A 24617-nucleotide genomic window follows, 5' to 3' on the forward strand; every position below is an offset into this window, starting at 1 on the left:
ATAAATCTGAGGTCTAAATTCACCTTTTTGTGAATCAAGGCCTTTAAAATGTCTTAAATCAGAGCAGAAAGTCTTAAATATTTCGTCATTGCATTAAATCTTGCATGAGGGATTTTCTCAGGTTTCATTTTAAAATTTCTGCACCAGGTTTAATAACTGTCAGTAACCTGGCGTAGAGGAACTTGATAAACATGCGGGCAGTTGCATCTTTTCTGTACATTGCGGCTTTGAAATATTAAATTGGGGAAAGTTTGTCCCAAAGAGTATTTGCAATGCTAGTTTTAGACATTTAGTTTATAATGGTTCACCACCTTATAAATTGGGTTGGAGTCATGCTGGTCTTTATATTATATTGGCTAATCTAAAGACATTTATTAGATTGACGAATCAGAATGTTCTAATAAGAAAATCAAAGGGGTTTTATTGAGCTTCAAGTTTTTATGACCAAAGTATGTTTGAAAACTTACTGACAGTGTGTCCTTTGATTTATTCTTTAAAATTTCCAGACTTGGTCTGAAAAGGGTCTTTTAAAAAGGAGTCTTAAATTTCTCTTCATAAAACCTGCAGAAACCCTGTCTTATTTCATCATATTGGGGAGGGCCTCTGGTTACAGAGTAGACCAATCACAGCTGATGTGGTCTGTAGACCTGACACTAGTGACACTAGTAACATCAGTTACTGTGCAAGATGAGAGGTTTACTGTTACTGCTTAGCGCTCTGCTACTGCTGGAGTCAACAGATGGAAACAAAGAATATCATCAACTAAGCCAACATGAGACAAACATCACTAACACGGCAATACAACTAGCCAATGAGAAACATGGAAAAACCAAACACCTTGATTTTGCCTTCATTTTAGAAGCTGTAAGTTATTTAATTAATATTTTAGAATTTTACTGTCATTTGTCTGTTTTGATTTTGTTTTCTGTGCTTATGCATCTGCCTTAAAGTGCTTGATAAAAAGTTAAACATCTACATGTAAGATTGTCATCTTTATGCTTTACCTTTCTCTTTCCTCTATATGACAGAATTATGACAAGCGCATGCTTCATGTGATATTAAGATCCACCTCATGTGACAAGATGAAACAGAGTGTCCATCGGAAAGACTGTAAGATCCAAGATAAGGCAACAGTAAGTCTCTACTCACTCAGGATCTTAATAGTCAAAATGCCTATAGAGTCGTAGAATATATTTTAAAAAGCTTACAGTTTCACACAGCTCTATTGTATTTTTCTCAGCCTCAAGTTTCTTGTGTTGACTGTCGTGGATCCATGACCTGTTTACTTCTCAGAGAAAAAGACAAGGTACATCACATATTAGTCACATATTGGGGACAAAGACCTTAATTCACCATCATGATCCAACCTATTTATTGTATAAGATATTCCTGCACTAATAGGTTTTAACTGTTCTCATTGCAGATAAAAAAAATTCGATCCGAATGTTTAAATCCCTCAAAGAGGCATTTTACTGGGGAAGGAACTCTGTTGTCACATAAAGCAGAAAATGGGCAACAAACTGGATGTCTGGGATGCATCTGAGAAATAAAAACGATCGAGGATCTTTGCAACTGGCCATATGATTTAAAAAAAACCTGCCCATTTAAAATAAAATAAAAACTACTAATGATATGTAACCTATAAAATTGACCTCTCAGGCCAAGTTTCTTTATCTTGAATTTAATATGAAGATTAATGCAGTCCAATTATCAGTTTTCTCAATATGTTTCAATGTTATGATGTAATTTTGAGAGAAATATGGAAAATACAGTATAGTCTTCATTAGTACGTCCTGTGTTGAGTAACATACAAGTCAAATTAATAATTATTTAAAAATGTTTAAACATTCTTCATAGAAGACCTTGTAAAATTGTCCTCAAAGTTTCCATGAATGAAATGTTATAAATCTTGATCTTTAGACGATTTATTGGCACTGAGTTTGAGAGGCCCACTTTAATCTTGAAAAGATCTGTAAACAGATGTCCTGCAGTGTGACACTGTTATTAAGTTATTTCGGTTTTCATTTGTGTTTTAAATTGATGTAGATCAATACAAATTATATTAAGGGACTTGAAGGTCAAATGCTAACTGTTGGCTTTGTTAAGGAATTTTTTTTAATTAAAATAATCATAACTAACATTCCTTTTTCTTTCAGGATTAACATATATATGCTTTTGAAAACTAAATATCCCAACACTTATGCCAAAGTGTGTCTGAATATGTAACAAAAGGGGGAAACAAAACTTGACAGCTGTCTAAATATATAACCTTATGACTTGAGTAACAAGCTGAAGGAATCAAATAATCCAGATTTGCTTTTACCTAGTAACAGAAGGGTTTGCTGAATTATACTTATAAAGAACTAACCATATTGAAGAAAACTTATGTAATAAATCATGTCACCTTTTTCATGCTCCTATTCTATAAAAACTGTTATACACTTTTTGTCGAGGGGATTCTTCCTGAAAGTGGTCTGAGATCCTCCCGTTCATGATTAAAGCATATTCAATGGCATTGTCTGGAGTCTGTCTGATTACTGTTGCGCATCTTACTTCTGTTCTCAAGTGATAGTGCTGAAGGGGAACACCAGAGACCTTATTCCCAAATGATAATGTTCATAAGGGACGGAACATTGTCCGACTCAACAGGCTGAAGTAGAGACGGCTAGAAGAGCATACATTTGTCAGTCAGGTGTATAGGGGGATTTCTACCACAGCTTTAAAGCTATAAAATGGCATCTCAATGTCACATCTGAATGACAATGTCTGATACTTGTGTACAGTATCATATGAAACTCCATTTAAAGCTACTTTTTTCAAACTGTTATTCTGCATACATTCTTTATATTAACTAAGAAGTTACAGGGAATGTTTACCCCTTTTACAAAAATGTATTTATCACACTGCATGCCAGTTGAAATGAACTAGTGAACTCAAGAAGGTTATTAAAAGTAAAAAACAACAATGGAATTGGTTATAGCGTACCTTTCACAACCATATGTAACTACTACGCGTTTATTTCTATAATAAGTTGCTGTATTTTACAGTTGTTCTTTATCGCTTTGGCTAAATTCTCAAATGAGACTTTTTTTTTATCAAAACAATAAAGTCTCTGAGCAATTAGTTTCTTGTTCACATCAGATTTGGATTTCTTATTGATTTAAGCAAATGACGTGTTTTGGCACTAAATGCACAGGGCTTGTTGATCAAAACTGATGAGTTGATTCTCAGTGAAACTGTCAAACTCTTCACAACTTCTAAACATTCTTTCATCGTGTGAGCCTTCACATGCAAAATGATCCATTCAATTATCAAAATCTGTCAGACATGCATGTATATTTCATAAATACCTATGACATAAAATGTGCTGAATTGGCAAATCTGCCATTGTAATGAAATAGAAATAACAATATTACCAATCAAGTTTGGAAGCATACAGTAGGCTATATGTGCAACAAGCAACTGTGAATTTTCAGTTTACATGTACTATATTTCTACAAATATGTGCTGTATAAATAAAAAGTTCAGTCCCACTTTATATAGGTGTCTTTACTATGTACTAACATTTAAATGAATAAATTGACACAATGCACTTATTGTGTACATTGTACTATTTTTTTTTTAAACTTGCATGTTATTACAGCTAATTAAATCTAGAATTACCAAGCCTGTCCCTAACCTTACCCGTATCCCATCTCAATAGCAGCAAAAGTGTTTTTCAATACAGTATGAGCACAATAAGTTCACTGTACTTTTTTCTGTTAGAAAATAGTAGATAAGGACACCTAAGGTAAAGTGTGACCAAATGTCCATTTTCTTTGTGTGTACTACAGTAATGACTTTTTCTAGTAAATTTTTACCTACTGCTGAAATCTGTATCTGAAAAGCTCAGCGTGATACACAAGAACATTCAGCTAGACAAAACTGACATTCTTGTATACTGTAGAAAACAGTCAGTGTCAACTAAAAAGTAGAAAGCACATGCAATTTGTATTTAACAAATATTTTATGGTGAAAAAACATCTAAACATTTTGACCAGTTTGGTTCACATGATGACAAAAAGACTTCATTTTGGTGGCACTGGCCAATTTACATGACACATGAAGCATGTGTTTTGGGTGAGTAACTACATTTTGCAGACATGCAATAGAGTTCTGATGTTCCAGCAAACATTTGTGACCATTGAGCTTACAGTTTAAAGAATGTTAAAATTGTTTCGAAAAAGGTGCAAAAGCAATTGAGAAAACTATTTATAATATAATTTAACCCCTTGTGACCCTTTTACACAAGTAACAAGAACAATTCAAGTCCACTGGTCGTCAAAATAATTCTTATTAAGTTTTTATGTATGTAATTAATGATTACTGCACCAGCAACTAATAAAGATTCTAAATGATTAATAGATTAAGTAATATATGAATTGTTATTAATTAAATGTGTCTATGTATTATTTCCTTAAAAACATATTTTATTAACTAATAGTGTAAATGAATGCGTTAATTACCACAATGGGTTGAAGTCATGTACTTCAACTTCGAATTGTCTGCTTTAATTAATCATTATCTAATGATTTGCAAATGTATCATTATGTTATGACTTTACTTGTTGAGGCACATGACTATTAACTAATTGTTAAGTAATATGCCATTTTGGTTTTGACATCCACACTAAGCCATGGATTTCAATTTCCAACCATCTACAACCAAGATTTCACTGAGTCCGATGAACCTTGTTGTTCATGGCACAGGAATATGTCAGGTTAAGCTTGAGGTCGTGGTACACATGAGAACATGCGGCATATTTCATATGTGTCTAGACTGGACAAAGACAATAGAGCGTCCACTATAGTCACTGGATGCGATGCGACGCGACGCTACACGACAAAACCCCGACAGTAAACTGATGCCACATTCTATTTCTGACATTCTCCGAGCTCTTGTGCTAGTTCTGTTACGAAGGACAAATGGACTTGCAATGGTCTGTCATGTCCAGTGTAGACAGCTAGTCTCGTCCAGTTTAAACACAGTGTAACAGCGGTCAGGAGTTCAGATTCTGGTGTGCTGATATTTGTGTGCAGCCCAACTTACCCATCCTTCAAACACATTCTTTGACATTACATTCACTGCATGTGCAAACTGTCAAAACCCATAAATGGCATATTACTTAACAATTAGTTAAGTTATGTGCCTCAACAAGTAAAGTCATAACATTATGTTAATGATTAATTAAAGCAGACAACTGGAAGTTGAAGTACATTGCTTTGACCAGATGTGGTAATTAACACATTAATTTACACTTTTAGTTGATAAAATATGTTATTAAGAAATTAATTCATTATGACGCATTTAATTAATAACAATTCATATATTACTTAATATATTAAATTTGTTATTAGTTACTGATGCAGTGATCATTAATTAATGGTTTAGTTCTTTATGAGTCATACATTAACACGTGATTATTTGGGCATTAGTTAAGCATGAATTAATCCATATTAGTGCACCCGTATTGTAAAGTGTTACCAATGATTCACAGGATCAACACTGGAGAGACTTTGGCTTTAAAGACCATTTGTTAATACACCCTAAAAACTAGGCCTATATAATAAAGGCCTCTGCTCAAATCTTTGTACAGTGTTTTCTTTTTTGCAGCCTTGCATTTATTGTATGGCAACCTTTAGAGAATGTAGAAAGGTATCATATTTTGAATGCATATAAAAAGTGTGACAGAGAACATCTGTGATGCTAATAATATAACAAATGAGAAGAAACGTGGATCTTTGCAACTTTTTAAATAAAACTGAAGTAGTGAAATATAAAGAGATATCAAAAAAGATATAGATGGATGGATGGATGGATAGATAGACAGATTTGCATTTGCAGATAGCATTGATACTTCAGCTGTCTAGTTTCGTTTCCCTTTCTGTTATTAGTCAGGTCCGAATCTTCAAGATTATGTAACCCTGTAGGCATTTTTGAGGAAAAGTTGTTATACCACATTTTTAGAAAGTTCAATGTCTCCTGAATAAGGATCCACCGTATAACACTGAAATAAGGGTCCCATTTTCTTGTAATTGTTATTGAAACAATAGGTGCATTATTCACAGCCGAAACACTGCAGGTGGATAGGGTAAAATTTTTAAGTTATAGATATCACCATAAAACCTTTCCAGTTTTTCACTTACATAGAGACAGACATTTTTTGTATTACAAGTTTTCTGAAATGTCATGTTTACATATGCAAATGAGGCATACCAGTATATATATTCTGTATATATATATATATATATATATATATATAATTCGAGGGGCAGGCATACCAATACGCGGTTCTCCCTTTCGGGCTAGCCCTGTCTCCTCGCGTCTTCACGAAGGTTGTCGAGGCAGCCCTTGTTCCTCCCGACGACTGGCTGATCCTAGCTCACTCTCGAGACAAGGTTTGCGAACATAGGGACCTAGTGCTCCGGCACCTGGCTTGTCTGTGCCTTCGGGTCAACTGGGAGAAGAGCAAACTCTGCTCCGTGCAGAGGATCTCTTTTCTCGGTATGGAAATCGACTCGGTCGCCATGTGCGCGCAGCTTACGAGCGAGCGCGTGCAGTCACTGCTAACTTGCCTTCGTCAGTTTGAGGGCAAGAGTGCGGTTCCACTGAAACTATTTCAGAGGCTCCTGGGGCATATGGCATCCGCAGCCGCAGTAACGTCGCTCGGTTTGCTTCATATGAGACCGCTTGATGATCAAGTCCCGAGGTGGGCATGGCAACACGGCACGCTCCGAGTCCCAGTGACTTCGACCTGCCGTCAGACCTTCACCCCGTGGACGAACCTCAGTTTTCTATGGGCTGGAGTGCCCATAGAACGAGTTTCCTGGCATGTTGTTATATCAACAGATGCCTCCACAATGGGCTGGGGCGCCATGTGCAATGGACATGCTGCCGCGGGCTCCTGGACAAGACCCCAGCGCCTTTGGCATGTCAATTGCCTCGAGTTGCAGGCTGTACGTCTCACCCTGAACCGCTTCTGTGCGTTGCTCAGGGGTCAGCACGTATTAGTCCGATCAGACAATACCGCCACAGTAGCGTACATCAACCGACAAGGTGGTCTGCGCTCCCGTCGTATGTGGCAACTCGCCCGCCACCTCCTCATATGGAGTCAGAAGCATCTGAGGTCACTTCGAGCCATTTATATCCCGGGAGACCTGAACCGTGCAGCCGATCTGTCTCGGTTTCGGCCTCTCGCTGGAGAATGGAGACTCCATCCCCAGTCGGTTCAGCTGATTTGGGATCAGTTCGGGGACGCACAGGTAGATCTGTTTGCCTCCCACGACTCGTCCCACTGCGACCTGTTTTATTCTCTGACCGAGGGCACGCTCGGCACGGATGCACTGGCGCACAGCTGGCCGCGGGGCCTCTGCAAGTATGCGTTTCCCCCAGTGAGCCTCCTTGCGCAAACTTTGCGCAAGATCAGGGAGGACGAGGAGCAGGTAATTTTGGTTGCCCCGTATTGGCACAACCGCACCTGGTTCCAAGAACTAGTACTCCTCGCGACAGCACCTCCCTGGCCAATTCCTCTGAGAAAGAACCTGCTTTCTCAGTGACGGGGCACCCTATGGCACCCTCGTCCCGATCTTTGAAATCTCCATGTGTGGTTCCGAGGGAGGTTTGAGTACCCTACCACCAGCGGTGGTGGCTACCATCACTTCCGCTAGAGCATCGTCCACGAGACATGCCTATGCGTTGAAGTGGAACCTCTTCGTCAACTGGTGTTCTTCTAAACTTCAAGAACCCACGAAAGGCCCGATCAGTGTCGTGCTTTCCTTCCTGCAAGAAGGGTTGGAGCGAAGGCTGTCTCCCTCCACCCTGAAAGTGTATGGTGCCGCCATTGCCACACATCATGATGCAGTTGATGGTAAGTCCATTGGAAAGCACGACTTGATCATCAGTTTCCTGAGAGGAGCGAGGAGACTGAATCCTCTCCTCTGCCCTCCTCTCGTTCCCTCTTGGGACCTCTCAGTGGTTTTAACTGCTCTGCAGAGTGCTCCCTTTGAGCCTCTGCAATCAGTGGAGCTTAAGTTCCTGTCAATGAAGACAGTGCTCCTGGTTGCATTGGCCTCCATGAAGAGGGTAGGGGACCTGCAGGCATTTTCGGTTGACGAAGCATGCCTGGAATTTGGACCGGCTAACTCTTACGTGATCCTGAGACCCCGGCCTGGATATGTGCCCAAGGTTCCCACCACACCCTTTCGAGACCAGGTGGTGAACCTGCAAGCGCTGCCCTCGGAGGAGGCAGACCCAGCCTTGGCACTGCTCTGTCCAGTACGCACCCTCCATGCTTACGTAGACAGAACGCAGTGTTTCAGGACTTCAGACCAGCTCTTTGTCTGTCATGGTGGGAAGCTGAAGGGAAAGGCTCTCTCCAAGCAAAGGTTGTCTCACTGGATAGTGGACGCCATTGCTTTGGCTTACCAGCAGCAAGGTCGACCATGCCCCCTTGGTGTGACGGCCCACTCCACCCGGAGTGTGGCATCCTCTTGGGCTCTAGCGCATGGCGCCTCGCTAACAGACATCTGTAGAGCTGCAGGCTGGGCGACACCTAACACGGCCTCTGGGCGACCCCCACGTGTGTAGTCCACTGTAAGCCTCTCTGAGCATGTGTCTTTCCCTCGGCAAGCCACCTTGCCACCCCTGGGTTTGAAATATTCCACCTGCGGCTGGACTACCCAGTGATTCTCAATATGCAGCCCCCTGGGGTCATGTGTATTCCAAGTTCCCCCCTTCGGGCTGGGCATAATTGCATATTTCCACTGATATATGCTTCCCAGTGTACCTTGGTACCTTGGCATAATTCCAGCAGCCATTAAAAACTGTCCCTTTCATGTTAATGTTGTTTTTTCATTGTTTACATGTTTAAATATTCTGAGAATGCATAGTTTAGTTATAATGTTTAATGTTTAAACTGCAATAAATGCATTAAAACGTTTTTTTTTTTTTTTTTTTTTTTGGCAGCCATTTTGTTTTTATTGTTTATGCCAAAACAGTGATGTTTACAACTTGTTATACGGCAGAAATGGATTCAGCACCTAAAAATCATATAGAAACAACACTTGAAGTACTTTTCCTCAAAAATGCCTGCTGCATCTTATCCAGGGCTATTTATCTATTTTGGGACTCGACTACATACACAGTCATGCAAAAAATCTAGGAGTCTCATTTAGTTTATAATGGTTCACCACCTTATAAATTGGGTTGGAGTCATGCTGGTCTTTATATTATATTGGCTAATCTAAAGACATTAGATTGACGAATCAGAATGTTCTAATAAGAAAATTAAAGGGGTTTTATTGAGCTGCAAGTTTTTATGACCAAAGTATGTTTGAAAACTTACTGATAGTGTGTCCTTTGATTTATTCTTTAAAATTTCCTGACTTGGTCTGAAAAGGGTCTTTTAAAAAGGAGTCTTAAATTTCTCTTCATAAAACCTGCAGAAACCCTGTCTTATTTCATCATATTGGGGAGAGCCTCTGGTTACAGAGTAGACCAATCACAGCTGATGTGGTCTGTAGACTTGATACTATTGTATTTTTCTCAGCCTCAAGTTTCTTGTGTTGACTGTGATGGATCCATGTCCTGTTTACGTCTCAGAGAAAAAGACAAGGTACATCACATATTAGTCACATATTGGGGACAAAGACCTTTATTCACCATCATGATCCAACCTATTTGTTGTATAAGATATTCCTGCACTAATAGGTTTGAACTGTTCTCATTGCAGATTAAAGAAACTTTATCCGCATGTTTGCCTCCCCCACCCGCATCAAGGAGTCATCTTCTTGGGGAAGGACATCCGATGGGACTAAAAGCAGGAAATGAGCAAAAACTGGATGTCTGGGATGCATCTGATAAATAAAAACGATCGAGGATCTTTGCAACTGGCCATATGATTTAAAAAAAACACTACTAATGAAATGTAACCTATAAAATTGACCTCTCAGGTCTAGTTTCTTGAATTTAATTATGAAGATTAATGTGTATTGTCCAATTATCAGTTATCAATATGTTTCAATTTAATGATGTAATTTTGAGAGAAATATGGAAAATACAGTATAGTCTTCATTAGTACGTAGGCGCTCAACAACCGCTGGTTCGGAGGTCGTAAAGTGATCGCTGAGGTGTACGATCAGGAACGGTTTGACAACAGTGACCTCTCTGCATAGACTGTCAAATACATCCTGCCCTACATAACCTTTTCTTCTCTCTCTCCATCTCTCCTTTTCCTCTTTCTCACTTACACAGAAGCAGCCGCCAGCCACTCTTCCCAGTGGTACTGGCTTCTCTTTATAACTTGTAATTATTTTTTATCGATGTTGATATTAATATTATTAATGATCCCTTCTTGGGACAGGCAATGAATATTTTTTTTATTGTTGCTGTACTTTAATGTGAATGACTGGATGCCCCCCTCCCTCCTTTTTTGGTCCATTGGTTTACTCCCCATTCCACCAATCAGATGTTGTTCAAATTCAGTTTTTGTTGTTTTTGCCCCCCTCTTATTGTTTAAAATATTGTCAATAGTCTGTTATGATGCTCTTGGTTTCAAATGCCAGAACAATAAATTCTTCAAATATAAAACTTGGGTCTTTTCTCTTTATGAAATTGTATGGAAGCTTTTGTTGAAATGCACCAAAACATGGAGATTTTTTTACTGGTGGTTTTCTTGTGCTTTGTCACAAGAAATAGGAGAATAGGAGGAGCTGGAATTATGGTTAAAGTGAAATAAACAAGGTATGGAGTGGATCTAAATGCAGCCATGAGCCAAAGTTTATATTTGCGTAAAGCTGTTTTGAGTTCAAATCAAACATGGCATGTTTTATCAGGAGATGTGTAAACTTTACATTTGTACTTTGAAAGCAGAAACACAAGTAGTGAACATGAGCATTAAGTAGCATAAATCTGAGGTCTAAATTCACCTTTTTGTGAATCAAGGCCTTTAAAATGTCTTAAATCAGAGCAGAAAGTCTTAAATATTTCATCATTGCATTAAATCTTGCATGAGGGATTTTCTCAGGTTTCATTTTAAAATTTCTGCACCAGATTTAATAACTGTCAGTAACCGGCGTAGAGGAACTTGATAAACATGCGGGCAGTTGCATCTTTTCTGTACATTGCGCCTTTGAAATATTAAATTGGGGAAAAGTTTGTCCCAAAGAGTATTTGCAATGCTAGTTTTAGAAATGCATTTAGTTTATAATGGTTCACCACCTTATAAGTTGGGTTGGAGTCATGCTGGTCTTTATATTATATTGGCTAATCTAAAGACATTAGATTGACGAATCAGAATGTTCTAATAAGAAAATTAAAGGGGTTTTATTGAGCTGCAAGTTTTTATGACCAAAGTATGTTTGAAAACTTACTGACAGTGTGTCCTTTGATTTATTCTTTAAAATTTCCTGACTTGGTCTGAAAAGGGTCTTTTAAAAAGGAGTCTTAAATTTCTCTTCATAAAACCTGCAGAAACCCTGTCTTATTTCATCATATTGGGGAGAGCCTCTGGTTACAGAGTAGACCAATCACAGCTGATGTGGTCTGTAGACGTGACACTAGTGACTGGTTCTGACTAAGATCAGTCTAACAGTGCAGAACATCAGTTACTGTGCAAGATGAGAGGTTTACTGTTACTGCTTAGCGCTCTGCTACTGCTGGAGTCAACAGATGGAAACAAAGAATATCATCAACTAAGCCAAAATGAGACAACCATCATTGACAGGGCAATACAACTAGCCAATGAGAAATATGGAGCCAAACACCTTGATTTTGCCTTGATTTTAGAAGCTGTAAGTTATTTAATTCATATTTTAGAATTTTACTATAAATTTATAATTTTACTGTAATTTGTCTGTTTTGTTTTCTGTGCTTATGCATCTGCCTTAAAGTGCTTGATAAAAAGTTAAACATCTACATGTAAGATTGTCATCTTTATGCTTTACCTTTCTCTTTCCTCTATATGACAGAATGATGACAAGCGCATGCTTCATGTGATATTAAGATCCACCACATGTGACAAGATGAAACCGAGTGTCCATCGGAAAGACTGTAAGATCCAAGATGAGGCAACAGTAAGTCTCTACTCACTCAGGATCTTAATAGTCAAAATGCCTATAGGAGTCATTGTAGAATATATTTTAAAAAAGCTTACAGTTTCACACAGCTCTATTGTATTTTTCTCAGCCTCAAGTTTCTTGTGTTGACTGTCGTGGATCCATGTCCTGTTTACTTCTCAGAGAAAAAGACAAGGTACATCACATATTAGTCACATATTGGGGACAAAGACCTTGATTCACCATCATGATCCAACCTATTTATTGTATAAGATATTCCTGCACTAATAGGTTTGAACTGTTCTCATTGCAGATAAAAAAAATTCGATCCGAATGTTTAAATCCCTCAAAGAGGCATTTTACTGGGGAAGGAACTATGTTTTCACATAAAGCAGAAAATGGGCAACTAACTGGATGTCTGGGATGCATCTGAGAAATAAAAACGATCGAGGATCTTTGCAACTGGCCATATGAAAAAAAACTGCCCATTTAAAATAAAATAAAAACTACTAATGATATGTAACCTATAAAATTGACCTCTCAGGCCAAGTTTCTTTATCTAGAATTTAATATGAAGATTAATGTGTATAGTCCAATTATCAGTTTTCTCAATATGTTTCAATGTTATGATGTAATTTTGAGAGAAATATGGAAAATACAGTATAGTCTTCATTAGTACGTCCTGTGTTGAGTATAACATACAAGTCAAATGAATAATTATTTAAAAATGTTTAAACATTCTTCATAGAAGACCTTGTAAAATTGTCCTCAAAGTTTCCATGAATGAAATGTTACAAATCTTGATCTTTAGACGATTTATTGGCACTGAGTTTGAGAGGCCCACTTTAATCTTGAAAAGATCTGTAAACAGATGTCCTGCAGTGTGACACTGTTATTTAGTTATTTCGGTTTTCATTTGTGTTTTAAATTGATGTAGATCAATACAAATTATATTAAGGGACTTGAAGGTCAAATGCTAACTGTTGGCTTTGTTAAGGAATTTTTTTTTATTTTATTTAATTAAATTAATCATAACTAACATTCCTTTTTCTTTCAGGATTAACATATATATGCTTTTGAAAACTAAACATCCCCAACACTTGTAATTAAAAAAAGGGGGAAACAAAACTTGACAGCTGTCTAAATATATAACCTTATGACTTGAGTAACAAGCTGAAGGAATCAAATAATATAATAATAATCCAGAACCAGAGACCTTATTCCCAAATGATAATGTTCATAAGGGACGGAACATTGTCCGACTCAACAGGCTGAAGTAGAGACGGCTAGTAGAGCATACATTTGTCAAATTAAGTCAGGTGTACTGTATTAGGGCAGTGGTTCTCAACTCCAGTCCTCGGGACCCACTGCTCTGCACATTTTGTATGTCTCCCTTATTTAACACACCTGAACCAGATCATCAGCTCGTTAGGAGAGACTCCATGAACTGATTTGAGTGTGTCAGATAAGAGAGACATACAAAATGTGCAGAGCAGCGGGTCCCGAGGACTGGAGTTGAGAACCACTGTATTAGGGGATTTCTACCACAGCTTTAAAGCTATAAAATGGCATCTCAATGTCACATCTGAATGACAATGTCTGATACTTGTGTACAGTATCATATGAAACTCCATTTAAAGCTACTTTTCAAGCAATTTAAAGTAATTCCATTTAAAGCAACATTTTTCAAACTGTTATTCTGCATACATTCTTTATATTAACTAAGAAGTTACAGGGAATGTTTACCCCTTTTACAAAAATGTATCACACTGCATGACAGTTGAAATGAACTAGTGAACTCAAGAAGGTTATTAAAAGTAAAAAACAACAATGGAATTGGTTATAGCGTACCTTTCACAACCATATGTAACTACCAGAGGTGTGGACTCGAGTCATGTGACTTGGACTCGAGTCAGACTCGAGTCATGAATTTGATGACTTCAGACTCGACTCGACAAAATGTACAAAGACTTGCAACTCGACTTGGACTTTAACATCAATGACTCGTGACTTCACTTGGACTTGCGCCTTTTGACTCGAGAAGACTTGCTACTTCCCATGAAAACTGGGGGAAAAAATGTCCACACGGCCGCGCCGCTCTCAGTTTATCTGCATCTGTAAAAAAATGTGCACCACCTGTATGCATGCAGCGAGCGCGCGCGCTGCCTGCACGACATCCAATCACTGTAGTCCCACGTTGTTTTGATTCGACAGCATCTAACGCCCGTTTCACATTCACACATACTCCGTTTGCAGTGCGTATGCGCCAGCGGGTGCGTATTTTTTTCCGTACCCATGTTAACAGGTTAGAGCTTTCACACTGCCCGAGGTTGCAGTCCGTCGATCCGTTCCAGGTGCGGTGCGTATACAGCAGTGCCGCGATCGTTTCCGCACCGAGTCTATTTCTGCTGTGCTGCACATGTGCTGCACGCGCTGAATTAAAGTGACAGCGCATGTTTCGTGGTCAACATGAACACAGATTGACCTAAAAATGTAGTAATTTCACCATAAATGCGATTAATTAAATAAAATGTATTAATCTCACCATAAATGTATTTAATTAAATACTATTTTCACTTTAAGACCAGGGTAAAGCAAGGAAAACTACAATTTACCTCAACAAGGCGACATAATGAACAAATCTCATCTTCGTGGAGGTGGAAAAACATGTTCCTTGTGACATGCAAGATTTATTGTATTAATTTAAATATAAAATAAAAGGCATGATCGGCTGTTTTTTTTATATAAGTAGCCTACATGGTTAAATATTTGACCACTTGCTTTAGGAACTTAATATAAGTAGAAGTAATGCATTGAATAATAGGCCTACGTTGTTTAAATTGTGTTTAAACGTGCATACGTCTATTAAAGAGTGTATATGTGTACAAAGAGAATCGCAATGCTGAGACGTAAGACCGGGGTAGCCTAAATCAAGGGAAAATACATATTTCAACAAGGCAACATAACACTTGTCTCATTCGTGGAGGTGGAAAAACAAGTTCTTTGTGACATGCGAGATTTATTGTATAAAGATTTAAATTATGCAAAAGAAAGAGTATGAGTCTGCTGTTTTTGTCAATTTTAAGTTTTAATTTAAAATGTAGGCTATGCGATTTTAATATAAGTACATGGTTAAATATTTTACCACTTGTTTGAGCAACTTAATATATAATTATATAAGAGTAATGCATTAAATAATACGTTGTTTAAATTGTATTTAAACGTGAATACGTCTATTAAAGAGTGTATACGTGTGTACAAAGAGAATCGCAATGCTGACAAAAAATTTTTTTTAAATAAAAGATGCTAATAACTTCTGGATTTGAAATACAAATAGTGAGTATGCATTTGTGGTACAGCCGCGGATCACGCACTGCAAACGCAGCATATGTGAAAGCACTATTGCGCGTGCTGGTCTTGCACCGCATACGCACTGCAACACGCATTCCAATTATATTATCAGGTTGGTCCAGTTTTTCAGAAGTGATAATTTTGAGGAGTGAGGATTTTATTGATGACATGTTTAAAAAGGTTTAAGCTAAAACGACCCATGTCTATTTGAAAGTTAAACTGTTTTGCAATATGAGGTTAATACAATACAGGAGTCAGGACTGAAGCTGCATGCTGTGCATTGTTCTAGTGCAATATGCTGTTGAAATACAAGCATTTTTTGTGAAAATTAAATTTTCAGTTTTTTACTATATTTGATTATAAATCAAAGTATAAAAAGAGGTTTAAATAAATACAAATCTTACAGACGTACATGATTTGTATAAATTGTATTTCTGTGGTAAGAGGACTTGAAATGACTCGAAACTAAAATGGTAGGACTTTGGACTCGACTTGAGACTTGTTGGCTTTGACTTTTGACTCGACTCGGGACTTGCCTCATCTTTGACTCGACTTGACTCGGGACTCGAGGGCAAAGACTTGAGACTTACTTGTGACTTGCATAACAATGACTTTGTCCCACCTCTGGTAACTACTACGCGTTTATTTCTATAATAAGTTGCTGTATTTTACAGTTGTTCTTTATCGCTTTGGCTAAATTCTCAAATGAGACTTTTTTTTATCAAAACAATAAAGTCTCTGAGCAATTAGTTTCTTGTTCACATCAGATTTGGATTTCTTATTGATTTAAGCAAATTACGTGTTTTGGCACTAAATGCACAGGGCTTGTTGATCAAAACTGATGAGTTGATTCTCAGTGAAACTGTCAAACTCTTCACAACTTCTAAACATTCTTTCATCGTGTGAGCCTTCACATGCAAAATGATCCATTCAATTATCAAAATCTGTCAGACATGCATGTATACTCCATAAATACCTATGACATGGAATATTTGTAAAATGTGCTGAATTGGCAAATGGCCTGCCATTGTAATGAAATAGAAATAACAAAATTACCAATCAAGTTTGGAAGCATACAGTAGGCTATATGTGCAACAAGCAACTGTGAATTTTCAGTTTACATGTACAGTACTACATTTCTACAAATATGTGCTGTATAAATAAAAAGTTCAGTCCCACTTTATATAGGTGTCTTTAACTACTATGTACTAACATTTAAATGAATAAATTGACACAATGCACTTATTGTGTATGTTTTTACATTGTACTCTTTTTTTTTAAAAAAACCTTCATGTTATTACAGCTAATTAAATCTAGAATTACCAAGCCTGTCCCTAACCTTACCCGTATCCCATCTCAATAGCAGCAAAAGTGTTTTTCAATACAGTATGAGCACAATAAGTTCACTGTACTTTTTTCTGTTAGAAAATAGTAGATAAGGACACCTAAGGTAAAGTGTGACCAAATGTCCATTTTCTTTGTGTGTACTACAGTAATGACTTTTTCTAGTAAATTTTTACCTACTGCTGAAATCTGTATCCGAAAAGCTCAGCGTGATACACAAGAACATTCAGCTAGACAAAACTGACATTCTTGTATAGTGTAGAAAACAGTCAGTGTCAACTAAAAAGTAGAAAGCACATGCAATTTGTATTTAACAAATATTTCCATGGTGGAAAAACATCTAAACATTTTGACCAGTTTGGTTCACATGATGACAAAAAGACTTCATTTTGGTGGCACTGGCCAATTTACATGACACATGAAGCATGTGTTTTGGGTGAGTAACTACATTTTGCAGACATGTAATAGAGTTCTGATGTTCCAGCAAACATTTGTGACCATTGAGCTTACAGTTTAAAGAATGTTAAAATTGTTTCGAAAAAGGTGCAAAAGCAATTGAGAAAACTATTTATAATATAATTTAACCACTTGTGACCCTTTTACACAAGTAACAAGAACAATTCAAGTCCACTGGTCGTCAAAATAATTCTTATTAAGTTTTTATGTATGTAATTAATGATTACTGCATCAGCAACTAATAAAGATTCTAAATAATTAATAGATTAAGTAATATATGAATTGTTATTAATTAAATGTGTCTATGTATTATTTCCTTAATAACATATTTTATTAACTAATAGTGTAAATTAATGCGTTAATTACCACAATGGGTTGAAGTCATGTACTTCAACTTCGAATTGTCTGCTTTAATTAATCATTAGCTAATGATTTGCAAATGTATCATTATGTCTTAATCTTAATCTTAATCTTATATTAAATCTAGGAGTCTCATTTAGTTTATAATGGTTCACCACCTTATAAGTTGGGTTGGAGTCATGCTGGTCTTTATATTATATTGGCTAATCTAAAGACATTAGATTGACGAATCAGAATGTTCTAATAAGAAAATTAAAGGGGTTTTATTGAGCTTCAAGTTTTTATGACCAAAGTATGTTTGAAAACTTACTGACAGTGTGTCCTTGGATTAATTCTTTAAAATTTCCTGACTTGGTCTGAAAAGGGTCTTTTAAAAAGGAGTCTTAAATTTCTCTTCATAAAACCTGCAGAAACCCTGTCTTATTTCATCATATTGGGGAGAGCCTCTGGTTACAAAGTAGACCAATCACAGCTGATGTGGTCTAGACGTGACAGTAGTGACTGGTTCTGACTAAGATCAGTCTAACAGTGCAGAACATCAGTTACTGTGCAAGATGAGAGGTTTACTGTTACTGCTTAGCGCTCTGCTACTGCTGGAGTCAACAGACGGAAACAAAAAATATCATCAACTAAGCCAACATGAGACAAACATCATTGACAGGGCAATACAAATAGCCAATGAGAAACATGGAAAAACCAAACACCTTGATTTTGCCTTCATTTTAGAAGCTGTAAGTTATTTAATTCAAATGTTAAACCTTTATCAAGATGCTGTAATTTGTGTTTGTTTTCTGTGCTTATGCATCTGCCTTAAAGTGCTTGGTAAAAATATTTAAACATCTCCTACATTTAAGGTTGTCATCTTTATGCTTTACATGTATCGCTCCCCTATATGACAGGATTCTTACAGTCGCATGGTTCATGTCATGTGATATTAAAACCCACCTCATGTGACAAGACAACACCAAATGTCCATGGGAAAGAGTGTAAAATCCAAGATAAGGCAAGAGTAAGTAGCTCACTCTCACAGAAGGATTTTGATAGTCTAAATAATGCCTATAGGAGTCATTGTAGAATACACACACAAAAAAAGCTTACAGTTTCACACAGCTCTATTGTATTTTTCTCAGCCTCAAGTTTCTTGTGTTGACTGTGATGGATCCATGTCCTGTTTACTTCTCAGAGAAAAAGACAAGGTACATCACATATTAGTCACATATTGGGGACAAAGACCTTGATTCACCATCATAATCCAACCTTTTTGTTGTATAAGATATTCCTGCACTAATAGGTTTGAACTGTTCTCATTGCAGATTAAAGAAACTTTATCCGCATGTTTGCCTCCCCCACCCACATCAAGGAGTCATCTTCTTGGGGAAGGACATCCGATGGGACTAAAAGCAGGAAATGAGCAAAAACTGTATGTCTGGGATGCATCTGATAAATAAAAACGATCGAGGATCTTTGCAACTGGCCATATGATTTAAAAAAAAACTACTAATGAAATGTAACCTATAAAATTGACCTCTCAGGTCTAGTTTCTTGAATTTAATTATGAAGATTAATGTGTATTGTCCAATTATCAGTTATCAATATGTTTCAATTTAATGATGTAATTTTGAGAGAAATATGGAAAATACAGTATAGTCTTCATTAGTACGTAGGCGCTCAACAACCGCTGGTTCGGAGGTCGTAAAGTGATCGCTGAGGTGTACGATCAGGAACGGTTTGACAACAGTGACCTCTCTGCATAGACTGTCAAATACATCCTGCCCTACATAACCTTTTCTTCTCTCTCTCCATCTCTCCTTTTCCTCTTTCTCACTTACACAGAAGCAGCCGCCAGCCACTCTTCCCAGTGGTACTGGCTTCTCTTTATAACTTGTAATTATTTTTTACCGATGGTGATATTAATATTATTAATGATCCCTTCTTGGGACAGGCAAGGAAATGCTCATGATTTTTATTTTTTTATTGTTGCTGTACTTTAATGTGAATGACTGGATGCCCCCCTCCCTCCTTTTTTGGTCCATTGGTTTACTCCCCATTCCACCAATCAGATGTTGTTCAAATTCAGTTTTTGTTGTTTTTGCCCCCCTCTTATTGTTTAAAATATTGTCAATAGTCTGTTATGATGCTCTTGGTTTCAAATGCCAGAACAATAAATTCTTCAAATATAACACTTGGGTCTTTTCTCTTTATGAAATTGTATGGAAGCTTTTGTTGAAATGCACCAAAACATGGAGATTTTTTTACTGGTGGTTTTCTTGTGCTTTGTCACAAAAATAGGAGAATAGGAGGAGCTGGAATTATGGTTAAAGTGAAATAAACAAGGTATGGAGTGGATCTAAATGCAGCCATGAGCCAAAGTTTATATTTGCGTAAAGCTGTTTTGAGTTCAAATCAAACATTGCATGTTTTATCAGGAGATGTGTAAACTTTCCATTTGTACTTTGAAAGCAGAAACACAAGTAGTGAACATGAGCATTAAGTAGCATAAATCTGAGGTCTTAATTCACCTTTTTCTGAATCAAGGTGTTTATAAGGTCTTAAATCAGAGCAGAAAGTCTTAAATACTTCATTGCATTAAATCTTGCATGAGGGATTTTCTCAGGTTTCAATTAATTTCTGCACCAGGTGGCTTAGATTTAATAACTGTCAGAAACCTGGCGTAGAGGAACTTGATAAACATGCATGCGGTTGCATCTTTTCTGAACATTGCGGCTTTGAAATATTAAATTGGGGAAAGGTTTGTCCCAAAGAGTATTTGCAATGCTAGTTTTAGAAATGCATTTAGTTTATAATGGTTCACCACCTTATAAGTTGGGTTGGAGTCATGCTGGTCTTTATATTATATTGGCTAATCTAAAGACATTAGATTGACGAATCAGAATGTTCTAATAAGAAAATCAAAGGGGTTTTATTGAGCTGCAAGTTTTTATGACCAAAGTATGTTTGAAAACTTACTGACAGTGTGTCCTTGGATTAATTCTTTAAAATTTCCTGACTTGGTCTGAAAAGGGTCTTTTAAAAAGGAGTCTTAAATTTCTCTTCATAAAACCTGCAGAAACCCTGTCTTATTTCATCATATTGGGGAGAGCCTCTGGTTACAGAGTAGACCAATCACAGCTGATGTGGTCTGTAGACGTGACACTAGTGACTGGTTCTGACTAAGATCAGTCTAACAGTGCAGAACATCAGTTACTGTGCAAGATGAGAGGTTTACTGTTACTGCTTAGCGCTCTGCTACTGCTGGAGTCAACAGACGGGAAGAAAAAATATCATCAACTAAGCCAACATGAGACAAACATCACTGACACGGCAATACAACTAGCCAATGAGAAATATGGAGCCAAACACCTTGATTTTGCCTTGATTTTAGAAGCTGTAAGTTATTTAATTCATATTTTAGAATTTTACTATAAATTTATAATTGTACTGTAATTTGTCTGTTTTGTTTTCTGTGCTTATGCATCTGCCTTAAAGTGCTTGATAAAAAGTTAAACATCTACATGTAAGATTTTCATCTTTATGCTTTACCTTTCTCTTTCCTCTATATGACAGAATGATGACAAGCGCATGCTTCATGTGATATTAAGATCCACCTCATGTGACAAGACGAAACCGAGTGTCCATCGGAAAGACTGTAAGATCCAAGATAAGGCAACAGTAAGTCTCTACTCACTCAGGATCTTAATAGTCAAAATGCCTATAGGAGTCATTGTAGAATATATTTTAAAAAGCTTACAGTTTCACACAGCTCTATTGTATTTTTCTCAGCCTCAAGTTTCTTGTGTTGACTGTGATGGATCCATGTCCTGTTTACTTCTCATAGAAATAAAAAAGGTACATCACATATTAGTCACATATTGGGGAGAAAGACCTTTATTCACCATCAGGATCCAACCTATTTATTGTATAAGATATTCCTGCACTAATAGGTTTGAACTGTTCTCATTGCAGATAAAAAAATTTCGATCCGAATGTTTAAATCCAAAGAGGCATTTTACTGGGGAAGGAACTCTGTTGTCACATTAAGCAGAAAATGGGCAACTAACTGGATGTCTGGGATGCATCTGAGAAATAAAAACGATCGAGGATCTTTGCAACTGGCCATATGAAAAAAAACTGCCCATTTAAAATAAAATAAAAACTACTAATGATATGTAACCTATAAAATTGACCTCTCAGGCCAAGTTTCTTTATCTAGAATTTAATTATGAAGATTAATGTGTATAGTCCAATTATCAGTTTTCTCAATATGTTTCAATGTTATGATGTAATTTTGAGAGAAATATGGAAAATACAGTATAGTCTTCATTAGTTCATTAGTACGTCCTGTGTTGAATAACATACAAGTCAAATTAATAATTATTTAAAAATGTTTAAACATTCTTCATAGAAGACCTTGTAAAATTGTCCTCAAAGTTTCCATGAATGAAATGTTACAAATCTTGATCTTTAGACGATTTATTGGCACTGAGTTTGAGAGGCCCACTTTAATCTTGAAAAGATCTGTAAACAGATGTCCTGCAGTGTGACACTGTTATTTAGTTATTTCGGTTTTCATTTGTGTTTTAAATTGATGTAGATCAATACAAATTATATTAAGGGACTTGAAGGTCAGATGCTAACTGTTGGCTTTGTTAAGGAATTTTTTAAAATTAAATTAATCATAACTAACATTCCTTTTTCTTTCAGGATTAACATATATATGCTTTTGAAAACTAAATATCCCCAACACTTATGCCAAAGTGTGTCTGAATATGTAACAAAAGGGGGAAACAAAACTTGACAGCTGTCTAAATATATAACCTTATGACTTGAGTAACAAGCTGAAGGAATCAAATAATCCAGATTTGCTTTTACCTAGTAACAGAAAGGGTTTGCTGAATTATACTTATAAAGAACTAACCATATTGAAGAAAAATTATGTAATAAATCATGTCACCTTTTTCATGCTCCTATTCTATAAAAACTGTTATACACTTTTTGTCGAGGGGATTCTTCCTGAAAGTGGTCTGAGATCCTCCCGTTCATGATTAAAGCATATTCAATGGCATTGTCTGGAGTCTGTCTGATTACTGTTGCGCATCTTACTTCTGTTCTCAAGTGATAGTGCTGAAGGGGAACACCAGAGACCTTATTCCCAAATGATAATGTTCATAAGGGACGGAACATTGTCCGACTCAACAGGCTGAAGTAGAGACGGCTAGTAGAGCATACATTTGTCAGTCAGGTGTATAGGGGATTTCTACCACAGCTTTAAAGCTATAAAATGGCATCTCAATGTCACATCTGAATGACAATGTCTGATACTTGTGTACAGTATCATATGAAACTCCATTTAAAGCTACTTTTTTCAAACTGTTATTCTGCATACATTCTTTATATTAACTGAGAAGTTACAGGGAATGTTTACCCCTTTTACAAAAATGTATTTATCACACTGCATGCCAGTTGAAATGAACTAGTGAACTCAAGAAGGTTATTAAAAGTAAAAAACAACAATGGAATTGGTTATAGCGTACCTTTCACAACCATATGTAACTACTACGCGTTTATTTCTATAATAAGTTGCTGTATTTTACAGTTGTTCTTTATCGCTTTGGCTAAATTCTCAAATGAGACTTTTTTTTTTATCAAAACAATAAAGTCTCTGAGCAATTAGTTTCTTGTTCACATCAGATTTGGATTTCTTATTGATTTAAGCAAATGACGTGTTTTGGCACTAAATGCACAGGGCTTGTTGATCAAAACTGATGAGTTGATTCTCAGTGAAACTGTCAAACTCTTCACAACTTCTAAACATTCTTTCATCGTGTGAGCCTTCACATGCAAAATGATCCATTCAATTATCAAAATCTGTCAGACATGCATGTATATTTCATAAATACCTATGACATAAAATGTGCTGAATTGGCAAATCTGCCATTGTAATGAAATAGAAATAACAATATTACCAATCAAGTTTGGAAGCATACAGTAGGCTATATGTGCAACAAGCAACTGTGAATTTTCAGTTTACATGTACTATATTTCTACAAATATGTGCTGTATAAATAAAAAGTTCAGTCCCACTTTATATAGGTGTCTTTACTATGTACTAACATTTAAATGAATAAATTGACACAATGCACTTATTGTGTACATTGTACTATTTTTTTTTTAAACTTGCATGTTATTACAGCTAATTAAATCTAGAATTACCAAGCCTGTCCCTAACCTTACCCGTATCCCATCTCAATAGCAGCAAAAGTGTTTTTCAATACAGTATGAGCACAATAAGTTCACTGTACTTTTTTCTGTTAGAAAATAGTAGATAAGGACACCTAAGGTAAAGTGTGACCAAATGTCCATTTTCTTTGTGTGTACTACAGTAATGACTTTTTCTAGTAAATTTTTACCTACTGCTGAAATCTGTATCTGAAAAGCTCAGCGTGATACACAAGAACATTCGGCTAGACAAAACTGACATTCTTGTATACTGTAGAAAACAGTCAGTAGAAACCACATGCAATTTGTATTTAACAAATATTTCCATGGTGAAAAAACATCTAAACATTTTGACCAGTTTGGTTCACATGATGACAGAAAGACTTCATTTTGGTGGCACTGGCCAATTTACATGACACATGAAGCATGTGTTTTGGGTGAGTAACTACATTTTGCAGACATGTAATAGAGTTCTGATGTTCCAGCAAACATTTGTGACCATTGAGCTTACAGTTTAAAGAATGTTAAAATTGTTTCGAAAAAGGTGCAAAAGCAATTGAGAAAACTATTTATAATATAATTTAACCACTTGTGACCCTTTTACACAAGTAACAAGAACAATTCAAGTCCACTGGTCGTCAAAATAATTCTTATTAAGTTTTTATGTATGTAATTAATGATTACTGCATCAGCAACTAATAAAGATTCTAAATGATTAATAGATTAAGTAATATATGAATTGTTATTAATTAAATGTGTCTATGTATTATTTCCCTAAAAACATATTTTATTAACTAA

The 24617-nt window shown here is 36.5% G+C and overlaps 2 protein-coding genes and 1 long non-coding RNA gene across 7 annotated transcripts; all 3 read left to right on the forward strand.

Moving 5' to 3' along the window:
* Nucleotides 1–639: 639 nt before the first annotated feature.
* Nucleotides 640–22665, forward strand: LOC311291798 (uncharacterized protein). Of its 5 annotated transcripts, none has more exons than XM_084411076.1 (4): nucleotides 640–864; nucleotides 1029–1133; nucleotides 1241–1306; nucleotides 1424–2515. In XM_084411076.1, the coding sequence occupies exons 1-4, from the start codon at nucleotides 688–690 to the stop codon at nucleotides 1541–1543; spliced, it is 468 nt and encodes a 155-aa protein (XP_084267202.1). In that variant the 5' UTR covers nucleotides 640–687; the 3' UTR covers nucleotides 1544–2515. The 5 variants fall into 5 exon arrangements, 4 of the variants coding, with proteins under 4 accessions (XP_084267202.1, XP_084267201.1, XP_084267200.1 ...); XM_084411075.1 differs by lacking the exons at nucleotides 1241–1306; nucleotides 1424–2515 and adding exons at nucleotides 18734–18799; nucleotides 18917–19093 and having other exon boundaries at nucleotides 642–864; XM_084411074.1 differs by lacking the exons at nucleotides 1241–1306; nucleotides 1424–2515 and adding exons at nucleotides 9587–9652; nucleotides 9770–9919 and having other exon boundaries at nucleotides 642–864.
* LOC311291802 (cystatin-like protein) lies at nucleotides 11583–13053 on the forward strand. The gene is made up of 4 exons (XM_084411081.1): nucleotides 11583–11828; nucleotides 12006–12110; nucleotides 12223–12288; nucleotides 12406–13053. The coding sequence occupies exons 1-4, from the start codon at nucleotides 11655–11657 to the stop codon at nucleotides 12523–12525; spliced, it is 465 nt and encodes a 154-aa protein (XP_084267207.1). The 5' UTR covers nucleotides 11583–11654; the 3' UTR covers nucleotides 12526–13053.
* Nucleotides 18277–18612, forward strand: LOC311291809. The gene is made up of 2 exons (XR_014627618.1): nucleotides 18277–18334; nucleotides 18503–18612. It is a non-coding gene; the product is annotated as an uncharacterized lncRNA (long non-coding RNA).
* Nucleotides 22666–24617: the final 1952 nt, after the last annotated feature.

Source organism: Rutilus rutilus, assembly GCF_951802725.1.
Source record: "Rutilus rutilus genome assembly, chromosome: 6".
Classification (NCBI taxonomy): Eukaryota; Metazoa; Chordata; class Actinopteri; order Cypriniformes; family Leuciscidae; genus Rutilus; species Rutilus rutilus.

What these genes read in the sequence shown, in the direction of transcription:
- LOC311291798 (XM_084411075.1), top strand. Translation starts at nt 688, where the DNA reads ATGAGAGGTTTACTGTTACTGCTTAGCGCTCTGCTACTGCTGGAGTCA. An exon ending in TTGCCTTCATTTTAGAAGCT is followed by an intron (nt 865 to 1,028) that starts GTAAGTTATTTA and finishes TCTATATGACAG; the next exon opens with AATTATGACAAGCGCATGCT. An exon ending in TTCTCAGAGAAAAAGACAAG is followed by an intron (nt 18,800 to 18,916) that starts GTACATCACATA and finishes TTCTCATTGCAG; the next exon opens with ATTAAAGAAACTTTATCCGC.
- LOC311291802 (XM_084411081.1), top strand. Translation starts at nt 11,655, where the DNA reads ATGAGAGGTTTACTGTTACTGCTTAGCGCTCTGCTACTGCTGGAGTCA. An exon ending in TTGCCTTGATTTTAGAAGCT is followed by an intron (nt 11,829 to 12,005) that starts GTAAGTTATTTA and finishes TCTATATGACAG; the next exon opens with AATGATGACAAGCGCATGCT. An exon ending in AGATCCAAGATGAGGCAACA is followed by an intron (nt 12,111 to 12,222) that starts GTAAGTCTCTAC and finishes TATTTTTCTCAG; the next exon opens with CCTCAAGTTTCTTGTGTTGA.